Source organism: Globicephala melas, chromosome 3 (genome assembly GCF_963455315.2).
Source record: "Globicephala melas chromosome 3, mGloMel1.2, whole genome shotgun sequence".
Lineage (NCBI taxonomy): Eukaryota > Metazoa > Chordata > Mammalia > Artiodactyla > Delphinidae > Globicephala > Globicephala melas.
The window spans coordinates 143,072,521-143,092,232 of record NC_083316.1 but is presented as its reverse complement, the minus strand read 5'-3'; the positions used below and the strand labels follow the sequence as shown (position 1 = coordinate 143,092,232).

At 42.5% G+C, this 19,712-nt stretch overlaps 1 protein-coding gene across 6 annotated transcripts in view; it reads right to left on the bottom strand.

Moving 5' to 3' along the window:
• TENM2 (teneurin transmembrane protein 2) overlaps window positions 1-19,712 on the bottom strand; it is a 3,004,989-nt gene that overhangs the window by 204,492 nt on the left and 2,780,785 nt on the right. For all 6 annotated transcript variants that reach the window (XM_060296575.1, XM_060296573.1, XM_060296574.1 and 3 more), the window contains one exon: window positions 14,005-14,210. In XM_060296575.1, coding sequence (XP_060152558.1) covers window positions 14,005-14,210 — 206 coding nt within the window. The remainder of the gene's footprint in view (window positions 1-14,004; window positions 14,211-19,712) is intronic.

The following is a 19,712-nucleotide window of genomic DNA, read 5'->3' as shown; positions in this document are numbered from 1 at the left end:
GGAGAAACAGTTGAAAACCCTAAGTCCTGATCTCCTATTTTCAAGACTTCCCCTCAGTACATAAAAAGTGTGTGTTCCCAGTTTCAAGGGTAATTCATAGCTCTGTGGTGTTTGACCACTTTTTTCCTTTTATTTAACGTGGATTCCTAGCAGGGGCTGTGTACACGCTGTAAATCTGCAACAACTCAATCCAGGGTCACAGCTACTAAACCTCCAGAGGGGCTGCCCTCCTTGGTCCCTCCTGGCCTTGTAAGAGCCAGTTCTGAAAGGAAAAGCTATGTCCTCGTGGGTAAGTGACGGCTAAAGAAAAGCACCATTTTTAAAAAAGGACAGTCGTTATGTGAAGCTTCGACACGGCCCATCCAAAAGGGGGATTTTCACTGCCCTCGGCTCGGAATGATCTTTCCCTCTCTCCCCTTTCTCTTTATCTGTTTAACTCACCTTCTAAGAGTCAGCTCGGGTAGCATCTCCTTCAGGAAGCTGTCCTAGAATCCTGCACAGGTTAGAATTGGTGGCCTATTTTCATGGTCTTCAACTACCTGTACCCAACTCTTTAGCTAACATTTGATGAGTTTATCACACAAGGGACAGGAACAAACTTCATAAATGATACATGGCATTGCCTTTGAGAAATGTACAACAGAACAGCGCTAGCAGGATGCACACTGTCCACCCCTCTCCCAGCCCACGAAGAGCTGGGCTCGGGCCGGACACGACTGGATGTGCTGTGCAATGTGCCAGGAGAGGCACCCCGATCCCCCGCCACCTCGTATATTTATAAAAGGATTGAGAGGAGACAGGAATCCTGAGTTGTTTCCAATCCTTCCAATCCTGACCGAGTTGGAAGACCCTGATCTTTGCAATCTGGATTAGTCTTGAGGAGGACCAAGGAAAACTCAGTTTGCAAACCAGCGCTGGTTTCTGCCAGAGACCTTGCCATTCTCTCCCTGTAGAGACCTCTGGTTGCTAGGTTACCTGCGAGGGAGCGGTAAGGGTCATAAGCAGTCAGACTAATCGACTGATCTCCACGGGGTGCTTACTATTTCCTAGGCATTAGCTCATTTATTCTCACAACAACCTGATGAGGCACAGCCCTCATTCTACGGATGGCACAGCTGAATCTAGAGAATCCACAAACCTCCAGCTACTACAGAGCAGAGATAAGATTCAAACCCAGACCAAGCTGATTCCGGAACGTCAGTTCTAATCTTCCACCCCGTACCGCATCTTCCAGCTCTCCCTACATGATGCTGCCGTTGTTGCTTAACTTGTCAGGTCCCTATCTTTTTAAATGCCTTTCACCTCTGCATCCCCAGTACTGACATTCAGTGAATATTTGTTGAGCACATGAATGGACTGATTTCATATTTCGTCTTCCCACAAGGCTATGCCCTCATCATGCTGCCTTTTGATCCAACCCAGGAGAAGGGTGGAAGGGACTGCTCTGAAGACCTAGTCAGCCACAGTGTATGGGTCAAGTTCAGCAAAAGTGATGAACATCTCAAGGCTACTCCAAGATGTGCCAAAGCTCTACCACGAGGTCGGAAGAATGGAAGTTTTTACCTCTCAGTGCCTTTCTGATGTGATTTCTTATTTACTGCACATTCCCATGTAATTGTCTTTAGACGGTGCTTTATCAACAATGTCACATTTGGCCCCATGCCCTCCTAAGATCAACAGGAGGGTCTTATGTGGGCTGCTTGTGAAAATAAATCAAATGTATCACTGAGGAGAGGGAGTAAACTGGGAACGTGTCTAGTCACAAAATGCCTTCCCGAGCACAAAAGCGGAACTGAATCATGGGCACTGGTGGCTTCTCTCAAAGCTGGGCCTAAACCTTTCACCAGGCTGCACTGTGACCCTGGGCAAGTTACTTCAACTCTCTGAGTCTCTGCTCTCTAATCCCTAAGATGCAGACAGTAAAATTTCCTACCTCTGAGGGTCACTGTGAGTCCAGCCCAGCTCACAGTAAGCACCAGATCAATACCAGCTATTCTTATGGCTGTTGTTATTGTTACATAAGTGTGACATATTGTAACTCCTTTATGCTAGCAATTCTACTCTTAAGAATTCATCATAAGGAAATTATTAAAAACTAAATAAATATTGAGCTGCATGAGGTGCTTGTATATTTCGGAGATTAATCCTTTGTCAATAGCTTTGTAGTATAGTCTGAAGTCAGGGAGCCTGATTCCTCCAGCTCCGTTTTTCTTTCTCAAGATTGCTTTGGCTATTTGGGGTCTTTTGTGTTTCCATACAAAAACAAACAACCCAATCCAAAGATGGGCAGAAGATCTAAATAGACATTTCTCCAAAGAAGATATACAGATGGCCAACAAACACATGAAAGGATGCCCAACATCACTAATCATTAGAGAAATGCAAATCAAAACTACAATGAGGTATCACCTCACACTGGTCAGAATGGCCATCATCAGAAAATCCACAAACGATAAATGCTGGAGAGGGTGTGGAGAAAAGGGAACCCTCTTGCATTGTTGGTGGGAATGTAAATTGATACAGCCACTATGGAGAACAGTATGGAGGAGATTCCTTAAAAAACTAAAAATAGAACTACCATATGACCCAGCAATCCCACTACTGGGCATATACCCTGAGAAAACCATAATTCAAAAAGAGTCATGTACCACAGTGTTCATTGCAGCTCTATTTACAATAGCCAGGACATGAAAGCAACCTAAGTGTCCACTGACAGATGAATGGATAAAGAAGATGTAGCACCTATATACAATGGAATATTACTCAGCCATAAAAAGAAACGAAATTTATTTGTAGTGAGGTGGATGGACCTAGAGTCTGTCATACAGAGTGAAGTAAGTCAGAAAGAGAAAAACAGATACTGTATGCTAACACATATATATGGAATCTAAAAAATTGGTTCTGAAGAACCTAGAGGCAGGACAGGAATAAAGACGCAGACGTAGAGAATGGACTTGAGGACATGGGGAGAGGGAAGGGTAAGCTGGGACGAAGTGAGAGAGTGGCATGGACATATATACACTACCATATGTAAAATAGATAGATAGTGGGAAGCAGCCGCATAGCACAGGGAGATCAGCTGGGTGCTTAGTGACCACCTAGAGGGGTGGGATAGGGAGGGTGGGAGGGAGACGCAAGAGGGAGGGGATATGGGGATATATGTATACGTATAGCTGATTCACTTTGTTATACAGCAGAAACTAACACAACATTGTAAAGCAATTATACTCCAATAAAGATGTTAAAAATTTTTTCATCTATAGAATGAGTTATTTTTGAGGCATTTAAAATGAGTTTATGGAAGAATATTCAAATTTAGAAAGTTGTTCCCTACTTATCATTATGCAAAGAATCAGAGTAAAAAGCGTATGTATGGTATGATCCTATATGTGTAAAAATGATTAATGCATGTGAACAGAAAATATACTAAAAATGTTAATGTTTTCTATATTTCTTATCATTGGCATATATTCTTCTTATAATGAGAAAACCACAAATAAAAGTTATCTTTTAATAAAACAGTTGGAATTTGATTTGTTTTGTTTTGTTTGTTTGGGAGCTTGTGGGGTTTGCATTACGGATGCTTTGAAAAACATGATGATAGCTTATACCATTTCTTTGTGCCAGTCCAGTTGTAAGTGCTTTATAAAGATTACCTCGTTTACATCTAACAACAATGCTATGAATGTATAATATTATTATCTCCATCTTATAGATGAAGTAATCAGGGCACAGAGAGGCTGAGGGACTTGCCCAAGGTCACACAGCTTGGAAATACTGGAGGTTAAAATTCAAGATCAGGCAGTCTGGACTGGTCCACACCCTTACGCCCATGCTTGTCTGTGTCTGGAACAGCTGCATAGGCATTCCACAGAATGTTTATTTAAACTTTATTTTTGTGTATTTATATGTTTAAAAAATTATATTTAAATACCCTCCCTGACTTGACATATACAGTAGGATCTAGTTATCTGAGGATATTTGGAATTAATAAAAGGCCACTTAAAATGGATGCTCTTAACATTGATTGATTCGGAATTTACCTTGAAAAGTAAAACTGTAATTATGAAAGTATTTTTTATCTGATATCTAGGAATATTCAGGTTATCCTTGCAACTACGCTCTAATTTTTAGAATGAACACTGAGCTTTCCTACGTACACAAACATGCGACACCAAACATTTCATTGTCCCTCCACTTCACTGACTGCAAAATGCATCCTGTTTTCAGAGATGTCAAAAGATGAGCATCGTGTGTATCTCAGAGTTGATGAAATACTCGAGAACAATGCAGCATCCCTGTAGCTTGACTGGTGCAACACAATCCAATGTAAACATACTGGAGGTCTCCATCAAATTTTCCAGGACCTCTCTTTACGATATTAGAACCGCCCTCTTGGAAGCGCTGATCGTGTCACCTTCCTTGTCACTTCTCTCTGCCACAGTATTTAACTGTGCTACCTCAGCCAGATCTGCATTTACCAAGGCTTCCCTGGGCGCTTACAGGCAGATCTCCAGCATCACTTTTGTTGACTTAATGAAATTCTCGTCTTGGGCTTGAGTTGTAATTTTACTCTGTCAGCATTCATGTTGACATTGTACTGCAGGATGTTCCTGGAAATGACTGCCGGCAGAGAGGAGAAAAAGGAGGTGCCAGTCTGCTGTGTTCAGTGCATACCAGCTTTGTGACCCTAAGCTGTGCCTCAGTTCTTTCGTCTGTAAAATGGGGCTGCTCCTAATGGTGCCTACCTCACAGGGTTGTTGTGAAGAGAAAACAATTCATGTGAAACAGTCCTTGGCACACTGGAGCCCTCAAATAATGCTGACTATTATTATTATAACTAGTGTTAAATGGGGAGGGATCTCTGAGTGGAGAACATTTTTATGAGAGATCAGATGACTGATAGTAATTTTTGTCTTCTAACATCTTTGGCTTCCCTACAAACATCTGTACTGAGGGGGGCTTCAATGAACATTTTAAAAGCTGTTAATTTTTGTGAAGATCTTGGAATAAATCTTTTCTAAATATCTCTGAACACAGCTCTGAACTTCTGTTACTCCATTGTTTATTAGAAAACTTCAAGATCTGCACTGGGTTGTCTTTGAATCCACCTGATGTGTGTCTGCTCAGATAAAGTTGTATAAGCAACTGTGCTGGTGGATCCTGCAAGCAAATGCCAGGCAGAGCAGAGGTTCAAGTTCATGTCAGGATGTTAAACCACGAATGCAGTTTCAAATGAACATGTAACTGCACCCCAATGTTCACAGTAGCACTATTTACAACAGCCAAGATATAGAAGCAACCTAAGTGTCCATCAACAGATGAATGGATAAAGAAGATGTGGTGTATATATACAATGGAATACTACTCAGCCATATAAAAGAATGAAATTTTGACATGTGCAGCTACATGGATGGACTTGGAGGGCATTATGCTAAATGAAGTAAGTCAGACAGAGAAAGCCAAATAATGTATGATATCACTTATATGTAGAACCTAAAAAATATAACCAACTAGTGACTATAACAAAAAAGAAGCGGACTCACAGATATAGAGAACAAACTGGGAGTCACCAGTGGGGAGAGGGAAGAGGGGAGGGGAAATATAGGGGTAGGCGAGTAAGAGGCACAAACTATTAGGTATAAAATAAGCTACAAGGATATATTGTACAATGTGGGGAATATAGCCAATATTTTCTAATAACTATAAATAGAGTAGAACCTTTAAAAATTGTGAATCACTATGTTGTAACCTGTAACATATAATATTGTGCACGACTATACTTCAATTAAAAAAAAAGAACATGTAGCATGTTCCAGAATGGTGTTTTTTTTTTTTTTTTTAATAAAGAGTTTCACAGCTTATTTTAAGTTTGGGGTGCAACCTCTCTACTTCTGTATCTAAGGCAAGGGATGTGAGTAGATATTTTAAGTGATTTAACCTTGAAACGATTATTTTCTATCTCTCCTCCTGCAAGCTTGTGGATCAATTTAATTGAAGACCAGCCAGAGCCTGTAAGGGAAATGATGAAAGAAAATACAGTTGCTCTTTGCAACTGCTTATATATATTCACTGTGATTTTTCTCAAAGCTGTGCAGACAAAACAAAGTACATAAATAAATTGAATCCTGAGAGTGCTATAAGATTAGAGTCATCATCTATAACCTCTTAATGCTTGTTTTACTCAAAATAGACTCAAGCTTGTCACAGACCTACTTTTCTTAAAGACAGAGAGATTACTAAAATTAAGAAAAGTATAAAGAATATGGTGACAAATCACCCATATTTCAACCACTCAAATGAATAAATGTTAGCATTGTGTCATATTTATTTTCAGTCTTTGTACGTGTGTGAGCAGGCATGTGTCTCAGAGATGGGGAAGGGCTTGCCTTACCTTTAATGTTTTATTATGGATAAAAACAAGTACTTTTTTTTTTTGACAGGAGGCAAAATACACAGAATTTACTTTTCATTCTAGGGTGTGGCAGGCAGATGATCCTTCAGGAAATTTTATTTTATTTTATTTTTTATACAGTAGGTTCTTATTAGTTATCTATTCTATACATATTAGTGTATGTATGTCAATCCCAATCTCCCAGTTCATCCCACCTTCACCACACATCCCACCGCCCTGCTGAACAAGTACCTTTTTTTTTCTTTTGTGGTACACGGGTGTCTCACTGTTGTGGCCTCTCCCCTTGCGGAGCACAGGCTCCGGACGCGCAGGCCCAGCGGCCATGGCTCACGGGCCCAGCCGCTCTGCGGCACGTGGGATCTTCCCGGACTGGGGCACGAACCCGTGTCCCCTGCATCAGCGGGCGGACTCTCAACCACTGTGCCACCAGGGAAGCCCTTTGAACAAGTACCTTTTAAACCTAATTCTCAGTCCTGTTCTCCTCACCTATTCCTACGGGTGACTAACCTCATGAGTTTAGTTTCTCTCTCTGTGTCTCTGTCTCCATCTGTATACATGATTATTAACGTACACACATATAAACATATATATATATACACACACACATACAAACATACATATACAGAGATCAAAACATTACAATAGTAAACATGGATTTGAATTATAAACCATGCTTATACTAATAAAACTGTCACATTGATTTGTTTTATATATGGGGTTCTACGGAAGATCTCACTTGAAGATTAAGGTCTTTGTCTGGAAAATTTGAAACTCTTGACTTACAGCACCTCTGAGACTCTGCTCAGTCAAAATATGTGGTTTGGCGCTGCCCCCTTTTACTCATCCCTGCTTTCTCTGTTTCTATCTTTCTCCCTGAGTTCCATGTTCTCAATAATTGACTTTTTTGAAAAACATTCAACGTGCCCTCCCCGTGCATGCCCCTCAGTACAAGGCCCCTTGTAAAACTCAAGCATCTTCTGAGATTTTTCCTGCTTGGTGACTGCCCAGGAGGGTACCCACTGATTTAATTGGCAGTTTCCATTCCTATCAGGAGGCCACCAGATAATCACAAGGGGTGTCCTGAGAAAGACCTTTCCAAAAGCACTTTTAGTCCAATACAGAAGAAACCAAGGTTCTCTTGGTTTCACAAACTCTTTCTCCATACCTCAAGCTCTTTTGCAAAGGAAGGGTCTGAAAAACATGCCTGTAAAAATATGCCTTCCTTCAAAATGAAATTAAAATGCTATGTGGTGGGCTATGCAAGCTGACAGCCCCAAACCCTGGTATTCTCTCCCCACTAAGATCCCAGAACACAGCTCTGCAGGAAGACAGAAGTCCAAGGAGAGCCTGTCTGCCTGGATCATGGGCACTGGACAGGGGCACAGTGACAGAAGCAGGCTGCTCAGAACACGTGGGCGTCCCACTGACCCACGGATCCAGTTACTTCCACCTCTAATGGAAACTGTGTGCAGTTGACTTGCTTGGGCAAGAGAGAAGGGGACAAGGAAAGAGGGAATTCATTTTCAAACAAGGCTCTGAATTGGAAAGGGATAAACCGAGCTGGCGAACAGCTAACCCCACTCATCGCTATTTATAAATCTGCTTTGAAAAAATGTCATTTAGGGGAATTCTGCTGAAGAGGACAATAGGAATGTTTGCTCGGCTCATTTGATCTTGGTCTGCACATGCTCGATCTGCCATATTTGCATTTCTCTGGTATGATCATGGGGCAATTCGTGGTCTCTTAAATCGTTCCCTTCTATCGTTCAATGAATGTGTGGATAGTTTTGCTTCCCATCCCACAGACACACCTCGGAGTAAAGCACTGGGGTTGACAGTGTCTGTTTCCATCTTAGCGTCATTTAATCCCTACTACCTGCCTCTAATCAACCCTTACAGCTGGAGCTGTAAGCCCACCCCACACGTTCAAGTTGCCTCTGGAAGTGACTGGGCTCATGGCTCCATCAGTCTGAGTGATGAAATAGGCGTTTTTAATACTCGCTAAACAGGATTGGGGAGAAGGTGAAGTCCCAGCAGACCTCCCCAGCGTTAACTGCATCTTGTTGGTTCGGTTAATCATGTACCTAATTTGCCGATTATTGACTTGTTCTCACGCAGGATTTTACTTGGCTTGACATATCAGTAGCAATCCGTGATGAACTGTCAAGTAAACCTGCTCCCTGCCTTAACCACCCAGATGCTCACTTGCATCAACAGCTTCTGAGAGTTCCTTTGATCCCTAGCACTGCATCCAGGTCAGATGATGATGATGATGACGATCTTTAAGTCTCACCTGTTTCCCTTCTAGAACTGGGCTCAAGCAAACCTGACACAGTTTGTAGGATTTCAAATACTCGGCAAGACGGACTAGGCTACCTTACATACACCAGCCCCATGAGAATTTGAGTTGGTAGGTTGACAATGGCTTAGATCAACTTTTGTTTTTCTTTTTTGTCTAGGTCTTAAAAAAATGGAATGCAGGGCACCAAAATGCTGCATTTAAAAGACAATGGGGGGCTTCCCTGGTGGCGCAGTGGTTGAGAGTCCGCCTGCCAATGCAGGAGACACGGGTTCGTGCTCCGGTCCGGGAAGATCCCACATGCCGCGGAGCGGCTGGGCCCGTGAGCCATGGCCGCTGAGCCTGCGCGTCCGGAGCCTGTGCCCCGCAACGGGAGAGGCCACAACAGCGAGAGGCCCGCGTAACGCAAAAAAAAAAAAAGACAATGGGGGCTTCCCTGGTGGCGCAGTGGTTGAGAGTCCACCTGCCGATGCAGGGGACATGGGTTCGTGCCCTGGTCCGGGAAGATCCCACATGCCGCGGAGCGGCTGGGCCCTTGAGCCATGGCCACTGAGCCTGCGCGTCTGGAGCCCGTGCTCCACAACGGGAGAGGCCACAACAGCGAGAGGCCCGTGTACCGCAAAAAAAAAAAAAAAAGACAATGGGATAGCTACCTTTCTAACAGACAAGGATTAAACAATGATATCCAGTTTATGCAAGAGTTCAAGTAAATAATACGGGCACTTACTGCCGCTGGTGGGCAGGAGAGTAGGGAGGGTAATTGGTATAAACTTTCAGAAGGAAAATTTGGCAATTAGTATAAAATCCGTAAGGGTTACTTTCAGGAAAAGAACTAAGGGTGTACACAAAGACTAGCCATGAGGACAGGTCTCCCAATATTTTATCGTAAGGCATAAGGGCCTTTCATTGGGATATCTGGTGCCCCTCTACCCAGGAACCTCAGAGGACTGTAATTCCAGCTCCATGGAAGTTAGGATCTGACTTGCTTTGGTCCATATGAGAAGGGCTTAAATGATACGTGACATTTCCAAGCCGAAGTCTTTCGGGATTGGTGCATAACTCACCATCTTCTCCTTCCTTTGCGATAGGGTACTAGTTATGTTCCTGACAGTGGAAATTCCACAGGTCCGTGCCCTTGAATGAGACTGACACTGAGCAAAGCCCAGTATCACCCAAGGTGAACACGTGAAGTAGGATGTTCCCAACCTCCACATGTTTACCATTTGGGGCTGGATAACTCCTTGCTGTGGAGAGTTCTCCTGTGCGCGTTTAGCAGCAGCCCACCTGCCACTGCCTGCCAGGAGCAACCTCTCCCCAGGGTGACAACCAAAAATATTTCCAGACACTGAAGAATGCCTCTGGGGTAGGGAAGAATTGCCCTGTGTTGAGAACCACTGATATAAACAAGAAATAGCCTCTGTTGCTTTAAGCCACTTAGATGCTGAGTTTTTTTTGTTTTTTTTTATACTGCCACTGATAGCTTTTTTTTTTTTTTTTTTTTTGCGGTACGCGGGCCTCTCACTGCTGTGGCCTCTCCCGTTGCGGAGCACAGGCTCCGGACGCGCAGGCTCAGCGGCCATGGCTCAAGGGCCCAGCCGCTCTGCGGCATGTGGGATCTTCCCGGACCGGGGCACGAACCTGTGCCCCCTGCATCGGCAGGTGGACTCTCAACCACTGCGCCACCAGGGAAGCCCGTGCCACTGATAACCTTTTACTATAGCAAAAACACTACATAACTATTCAGAAAAAGGGGACTGCTTCCAATTACGGGTGTTTTTACTTCCTTTTGTTTTTCTGTGCTTTTAAAATTTTTCTGTAATGAAAACAATTTGTCCTTTGATAAGAAGAAAAAAACGAGAAAATTAATTTTATTTTAAAAACCTATATTTACATCATTGCTTATCGACAGACAGTATTGACTAGGGCCACGCAGGATTTCTAAGTACAGTGAAACACTAGTGTACCATATCTTTATATTGTGCTTCTGTTTGCAGAGTGTTTTCCCATCCTCCCTTTGTTGTGGTAGGGGTAGTGTAATTATAGCAACACTGTGAGGCAGGGAACACAGGTAGACAGGGAAACTGAGGCTAAGAGAGGTTAAGGCGCATGTCCGAGGACACCTGGTTAGCACGTAGCAGGGACTCCATCCTCAGTTTTCTAATTCCAGTACCTTCTCCCCTATGCCATGCTACCTCTGTATTGTATCGCTGTAGAAAGCCACGTTCAAAAAGTCAACTGGGACAGACTCTGATTCTTTGGGAAATTTAAACAGGTAAGAAAGGATTCTCCCCTGTATTTAATATCCTTGGACAAGGATACCAAATCTTGTAGGCACTTGGTCAGAGCATGATACTCAATAAAATTTAAGCACAGCCATTCATGCAATGCAGCCGAGAGAATTTCATATTCCTCCCCCTCCCCACTTCTTCCTCTTTCTCTCTTTTCAGCTCAAATGAGTCACCTTGGCTAGCCTGCCAATCCCCATAGAACGTATGTTCCTTGATAGGATATACCAATAGAAATGAAAAATTCTATAATGGTTTGAGACGTGAGTTAGTCACCTATCACTGCAAGGGGCTAAGCTCCATCTCCTCCAGGAAACGTAGCTCATCAAATGGACACGAAGGCACGTTATGATAGCGAACGATCGTGAGAATGCGTGGGGAGTCGTCTTCTCCTCTCTTTCTTTTTTTAAGAGCGCCCCTGTATTGTACCTGTCCTGTGCATTCTAAGCATCTGCACCGTGTCTTGCTTACCGGACCCTCCGATGCATGCTAAACCCCCAAACTGGGAGCTGGACGGCAACCCTCTGTGCACACCTATTCATTTCCCTTCCCAGGAAATGGGAAGGGGCTGTCCCCGGAGTGCAGCTATTTTGAGAGGCCGATCACTAGAACAATCACCGGCTTAGCAGGAGATGGACAGCGTGGTGTAGCCACAAAAGAAGGAGAGACATTGTCATTGAGGGTTTGAGTCCTGAATGTCAGAACAGCGGGGAACCTGGGAAGAGTACGTTTCTGCCTGCTGTCCACTATCACTCAGTTTCAGAGGGTTACCTACTTGACTTGCCATGATCGCTGGCCCTTCCATGATTCTGCTCAGAGCATGCAAGCGAAGGGGGATAGCAGTGCTTCAGAACAATGTCAAAAGGGAGAGGTTCCCCCCCGCCCCCGCCCCAGCCTCAAAGCTCCTGGCATCCAAGGGGCTGATAGGGAAGTTATGCTCAGCTGTGCCCAGAGGCATGTTCCTACTTACTCAAATAATGCCAACAAGTAGATTTCACTGCTGTCAATCTTTCATTATGCTACAGTAGAAAGAGTGGAGCCTGAAGGTCAGGGAGACCCCCTAACAATTTGCATAACTTCCCAGACCAGCACCCTGCACCTGCACCCTGCACCTGGCCAGAAGTTACAGAAATGCCTCAGGGACTCCTCTTAGCTGAATCCTTCTCTTTCTCTTGATGAGAATCTCTTTAAAGGACAGATGTGATTTTTGTAACAAGAGTTCTGCTTGGTCATGGGCTACGTTAACTCATCTCTAGATAATCAGTGCTTAGACCAATAAATATTTTTCTGGATGGATGGATGGAGGACTTATTGATTACCACTTTACACATTGATCCCTATAGCATGGGCTGTGTATGTTAATATAAACCTACACAGCTCTCCCTGCTCAAAAAAGAAGTAGTCCTTTTAGTCCCTTATATCGATCGTTTCAGGCTGTAAAGATGGGACTGCAAATAAATTTCATCTTGAGAGCCAACACCAGTCAATTGGTGGTGGCTGCCTTTAGGGTTCTCTTGGAGGTATCTGTGCACTGAGTTTAGTGAGGAAAAAGTGCAGTCATCGATTAGCAATGTCTGCTGTGAGCTAAGGACAAAGAAATGGTGGCCTGACTGCTTTGCATTTGCCAAGGGGTTTAAAGCTTTAAATTCTTCCAGTTGAATTTTCTGGATGAATACCTTCCCAACACATGTTTAAAAAGGTCAGCTTTGACTGGATATAATGGGTGGTTAAGGGTGTTTTTCCCTCCACTGCTGTATTTTCCTAATGTACTTCTTTACCTACTTGCTGGATTTGAAAGGAAATGAGGCGGGAAAACACTGCTTGGTTTTCCTTAGGATATACAATTCTTACTGGAAAAGAAAACCAAACTAGATGAGGGTGAATTTATCCCAAGTGGGATGTATAAGAAAATCTCTACCAGGAAAAATGAAAGGAGGGATGAGAAGAAAAACAATGAAATCCATAATCTAATCTAATCTTGTCATTCCCAACGCTGGGAATAATCTCACTTACGCAGTGTCAAGCACTTCCCAAGGCACTTAGTACAGGGAAGCACAGGGAAGCCACAGAGAAATGGTTGCTGAGTTTTGGTTAATGTTACGTCACTCTTTTCAAACACAGTGGGATGTCTCCTAGTGATGTTTTAACAAATAACTAGACCCCTTCAACAAAAAGTACCCAAGGATGAGCAAAGGTCTGGCAAAGGTGACGTCATCAGGTGGGGAGGTAACCATTTTCTTTTTCCGAGAAATAGTTCCCGTAACATAAATTTAACCACTTTACAGTTTGGTAGTTTTTAGTATATTCACTATGTTGTGCAACCATCACCGCTATCTAATTTCAGAGCATTTGCATCACCCCGAAAAGAAACCCCAAAGGTATTAGCAGTCAGTCCCGATTCTTTCCTCCCTCTCCCCTGGCAATCACTAATCTCCTTTTTGTCTCTAAGGATTTGCCTATTCCAGACAATACAAATGGAATCAAACGGTATGTAGCCTTCTGTATCTGGCTTCTTTCATTTAGCATAACATTTTCAAGATTCATCCATGTTGTAGCATGTAACAATATTTCATTCCCTTTTTTTTAAAAAAATAGTTCATTCCCTTTTATGTTTGAATACTATCCCATGGTAGGGATAGATCACATTTTGTTTCTCCATTCATTAGTTGATGGACATTTGGGTTGTTTCCACTTCGGGGCTATTATGAATAAACATTGCTATGAACATTTGTGCATATTGTTAAATGAGAAATAAAGTTTTCAATTCTCTGTAGGAATACACCTATTAGTGGAGCTGCTGGATCATACTGTAATTCTTTGTTTAACTTTTGGAAGAACCATTGAATTCTCTTCCACAGTGGCCCTCCGTTGTACATTCCCACAAAGCATACAGGAGGGTTCCAACTGTTATTGTCCATCCTTTAGTTATAACCATCCTAGTGGGTGTGAAGTGGTGTTTTTTTTTTTTTTTTTTAAACTCATGGCTATATCAAGCATGTTCCTACCTGGGCATGAGACGGTGGAAGTCCTCTTCTTATGTAAACACCGAAGAGAGCATCCTTCCCGAGGGAGATATTGAACTTTAAGAACTGGGGTTGACTGATGTGAATCTGTGATCTCCAAAACACGCCAGGTGGGACTTCTTGGGTCACCCGCCGACCAACTTCCGCTTCGCCACTGTCTATGCTGCTGTTCTTCAAGAACCAGGGCACTGGAAGATAGGAATTGACACCAAGTCCATGACATGTGTACACATTAGTTGGCTCTACATTTCTGTTTGATTATATGCCAGTATTTAAAAAATATATGATGGTGAAACCCATGGCAAATTTCTCTTTAGGTCACAACTTAAAATATCTAGGTTTTAAATAATAATCCTAGAAACTCATACCCCAGGGCATCTGAAATATTGGCACAGTGCTTGCTAAACTTGAGATTACTCTTTACTGATCAACTATCATAAGAGCTGGAGTCTAATAAGTACATGTAAACTCCAAATGTGACTGGGATGTAAAATGATCAGTAGGAAAGGGGAGAGTGATATTAATTTGGCACCAGATTTAATTCTTGCAGCTGTTAATTATTCTTTCCTGCCACAAACAAGTCCAATATACTGTGACATTCTCATAAATTAATAAAAAAGAGCCAGCAGTGAACAAACATCAGTCCAAAATAAATAAAATAACTCAACAGAAAATGCTGACTTGCTCTAAGGCTGACCCAACATTGGGTGTCACCCCTTCCTCGCTTAAGAGGAGGGACTTAAGTACCGTGTGGAAACCACACCCCTCTCACGGTGACACTGGTGCATCTCTGTTGCATCATTTGAAATCACTTATATAGGAACCACTGGTTGCCCATACTCGGCAACCTTCAGAACTTTAGTAATAGGAGTTCCAGAAATTCCTATTTTAAAAGAGGGTTTCTTAATAACAACGAACTAGCCAGGGTCTCCTACACTTCGGAGGGTGGTTTCCTTTATGAACACAGAACGAAGAAAAAGCTGGGAGTTACTAGAAGTTGCCCAAGAAAAGTTAACTGATCTCTCAGGGCCTCATTATCATCCTCTCTAAAATGGGAACAAAACCTTGATGGAAGCTAGTTTTACATAGGTCACGTGTGATTCCTTCAAATGGATTCTGAACTTGAAAGGAAATATAAAACCACAATCTCCTATCGTCTTGAGAACTTCTAAACCAGTTGAAACCAAATCCAGAAAGAACTGAAGACATTTTGGTTTTGAGGGTCTTTTCACTTTTTCATTGATCACTTTGGCGGCCTTGTGGATCTAAAACTTCTTCAGTCTCATGGGCAAAGGATGGGAAGCCAGCTCCCTCCTGCATTCTGTAATGGACGCACTCTTCTGAATATATTCATCTGTATTTGGCCACAATCCATTGCGAAAGGTGTGGATGGTCAAGAGAGATCATAAGGTTGCAGAAGACTGGCATGAAGGGTGAGTGAGGCATTCTGACTTAGCTGACCTGGCTCTGTTACCACCCGGCCACTGCATTAAGACAATACTCATAAGTGCTTTTGGTGCCGGTTTCTCATTCCGGAAAATGGAGAGGTGACATTCTTGGATCCCTAAAGGTTTTCCATATCTAAATTATAAAAGAAAAACCACAGAATGACTTGAGGGTGTAAAGTTATTTTTTTCCCCGTATTTAGTTCAATAGTGGGTCAAATACGAAGTAAACAGGGGCTTAAAATAAAGTAGAAGACACGCTGCTTTGGACCTTAAGAAGAAACCCTCGACCTCTAGAATAGGGAACAGGCTCCTGTTTGGAAGGAGTTTGGAAGCTTCCATCACAAAACATTGTTAGGAAGAAAAGAAACTAGTAATCCTTCGTGGGTCAGTTCTTCAGATGGTTTGCTCCTCAAACATTTTTATGTTGCCTATCAGATAGGAAGTACTTTCCTGTAGGGGAGGAATACTGCATAGCGTGTAAGAGCAGAGACTGGGCTGAGACTGCCTTGGTTCAAACCCCAGCTTTGATACTTGGTAAAGTGTATCCATTCTCTGTGCCTCAGTTCCCTCCCTTGTATAACTGGGACACTATTATTATTTATTTCATAGCATTGTTAGGAGGATTTAATGAGTGAACCCATGCAAAGCTCTTCGACTAATTTTTGGCACAAAGTAAGCACTAAATAAAAATTAGCTATCATGATTATTATTATCGGTAAGGCTCTAAGCCTCAAAAGCATATTGTTTATTTTGCTGACATAATGACATATCTAGGGGGAACCACTTGTTATCACCAGTTGATCAGAAGCTCTGATTATTATAAATTAAAAACGAATTTGTACTTAAAAATGCTGCTTTGGAAGGGCTCCTCTCCTCGCCAAATTAAGGCCTTTGGAGGAAAGGATACAATAAAAAGGATGCAGTAAGGAAGAGCTGTAGGAAAAAAAAAACCAACCCTGGGGAAGAATAGTTTAGGAGTCTCTGATAGAGACCAAATGTAACCCCAGCAATCACAGTGTAGCAACAAGTTAAAGAAATGCACTAAAAATAAAAAAGAATTCTAAAGAAATCACTCATCTTTAAACTTAATAAAATGAGCTTTCTTTCGTGTCTGTTGGGCTTTCAGGGGTTGCTGGGTTAATGACAGGCTATGAAAAAGTAGCAGGGAATCGGCACCCACGAGCCCACTAATCTACTGTTGAAACTTAAACGGATTTTGATAATGTCAAACCAAATGAGGACGCCAGAGGTGGCGAAGAGGCTTCCAGGGAGCGGCTGCGCTGGAGAAATTCTGACAAGGAGCCTCAGGGGGTTGATTCTTTTTTTTTTTTTAATAAATTTATTTATTTTTAGCTGCGTTGGGTCTTTGCTGCTGCACGCGGGCTTTCTCTAGTTGTGGCGAGTGGGGGCTACTCTTCGTTGCGGTGTGCGGGCTTCTTATTGCAGTGGCTTCTCTTGTTGCGGAGCACGGGCTCTAGGCACACGGGCTTCAGTAGTTGTGGCTCACGGGCTCAGTAGTTGTGCCTCGCGGGCTCTAGAGTGCAGACTCGGTAGTTGTGGCACACGGGCTTAGTTGCTCCGCGGCATGTGGGATCTTCCCGGACCAGGGCTCAAACCCGTGTCCCCTGCATTGGCAGGCGGATTCTTAACCACTGCCACCACCAGGGAAGTCTGGGTTTGGTTCTTATAGTAGTGGGGTCCCCCTTCTTTCAGTAGATCCCAACTTCAGGACACTGAAGTCAGTAATTAGCTGCTCCCGCCAATGAGTACAGGCTGACTTCTCAGTAGTCACACTCCCCCACCAGGGTTTCAGATGCCCCGCCCCTCATGTTCCATCCACCAAAGGAGGCAGTGCACCTGGGTGCTGAAGTATACGTTTTGTAGCCAGACAACTGGGTTCAAATCCTGGCTCTGGTTCTTCCTTGTTGTGTGACCACCAGCGATTTGCTTAACCTCTCTGGGTCTTCATTCTCTTTTTGTTAAAATGGGAACAATAATAGTAACTATCTCACAGGCTGAGAGTAACAAATGGAAGTACACAAAGAAGGTCCCTAGCATATAATAATAGCAAAATATATGCTAGTTACACTGAATTAAATAAAAGAATGAAAAACGATAAGGGAAAATGTCTGGCTTTTTTTTTTTTACCATCTTCATTGGAGTATAATTGCTTTACAATGGTGTGTTAGTTTCTGCTGTATAACAAAGTGAGTCAGCTATATGTATACATATATCCCCACATCCCCTCCCTCTTGCGTCTCCCTCCCACCCTCCCTATCCCACCCCTCTAGGTGGTCACAAAGCACCGAGCTGATCTCCCTGTGCTATGAGGCTGCTTCCCACTAGCTATTTTACATTTGGTAGTGTATATATGTCCATGCCACTCTCTCACTTCTTCCCAGCTTACCCTTCCCACTCCCTGTGTCCTCAGGTCCATTCTCTACATCTGCATCTTTATTCCTGTCCTGCCCCTAGGTTCTTCAGAACCCTTTTTTTCCCTAGATTCCATACATATGTGTTAGCACACGGTATTTGTTTTTCTCTTTCTGACTTACTTCACCCTGTATGACAGTCTCTGGGTGCATCCACCTCACTACAAATAACTCAATTTCGCTTCTTTTTATGGCTGAGTAATATTCCATGGTTTTCTTTTCGGAGTAAAGGATTTTCAAAAAGACATTGTGTGTATATGTGATATGCATGTATATATTTATATACATGTATATGTGCATATATGTGTATATATGTATGTATATATCTATCAAGGGAGAGGGGACAGTCTAACTCTTCTAGAATAGACTTAACTATGGGAACAAGCTTAAAATTGGGAGTCAGGCTCTGTTTCCATTACTGATTTTGGGTGGGACTTTATAGAAGCCTGTTTGGTTATTTTATTGATTAGCTTAGTTTATTGAAAATCCTGCTTTATTTAGTAACACTGAATTTTTTTTTTTTTACAGTGTAACAGGCATCTGGTTTATTTATTTATTTTTTACATCTTTATTGGAGTGTAATTGCTTCACAATGGTGTGTTAGCTTCTGCTTTATAACAAAGTGAATCAGCTATACATATACATAGTTCCCGTATCTCTTCCCTCCTATGTCTCCCTCCCTCCCACCCCAGTAACACTGAAATTGAGATCCAGTCAGCTATACCTTCACACTGAAGCTCTTTTATCCTTTATACCCTGCCTCCTGCCAGATAAATAGGTTCTTTCTCTGCGTTTTCATAGCATTTACACTTAACTCTACTGCAGCACTGTTGTTGGGTACTATGTTGATTTTACTTGCCTTTCTAAGTGTCTCTTATTAGACGCTGTGCTCCCTGAGGTCAGGCAGGGCTACAAATGCATCTCTGGGTTCTCCGTGGTTTGCACCTGGCAACCCATGTATAAATTCTTATTGAACTGAATCAAGTTTTATCTGACCATCTGATGGGGTATTTTAACAAAACCCCTGTGACTACTGGGTGAAATGAGAGCCTTAAGAAAGATTTACTTTGGAAAGTTGCACGGAAACTGGCTTTAAAAAAAAAATTAAATTCTCTTTTGAGAGCTCCATGGGGAAATTTACTACCTAAAGAAAACTTCCTTATGAATCCTTCTGAAAAATCATGAGTCAACTCTTAATTTATCTTTTGTATAAAGTCTTATAAACAAAAAAAATGAGCCAAGGCAGCTGGAGTCTAGTGTATAGGTCATTGGATTAACAACCAAGAGGTAAGGGTCCTAATCCTGATGCTTTATGATGCCGAACCATTTGTGGAAGGAACAGGGATGTAAATGAACTATTCTGTGGAACTCCCATCCTTGTTACTAAGCAGCTGGCTAGTTTTAGGCAGTTCAGCTCTCCAGGTCTCATTGTCCTTATCTCCGTAAGAGTGGTTTGGACCCAAGGATACCTTAAGGGGCATTCCACCTTAGCCTACTGTGGTCTACAGAGCAAGTCAGGAGGGTCATCTCTGGGTTTGTGCTACAAAGACGCCTATGTGGTGTCCGTGGGGGGAGGGGTTATCAGAAAGTGAAGGTAACATCCCTTTTAACAAACCAGTGATTGCTTTCAAACTAAACTTTCCACATGTGCAACTGAATTATTCTTTTGCAAAGAGTTTTCACTTTTTCCATATATATATATATACACACATATATATACATCTGCATATAAATACCTTTAATATATATAAAATTTTCCTTTTGAAATAATTTCAGATTTATGGAAAAATTTCAAACAATGGTACAAAGA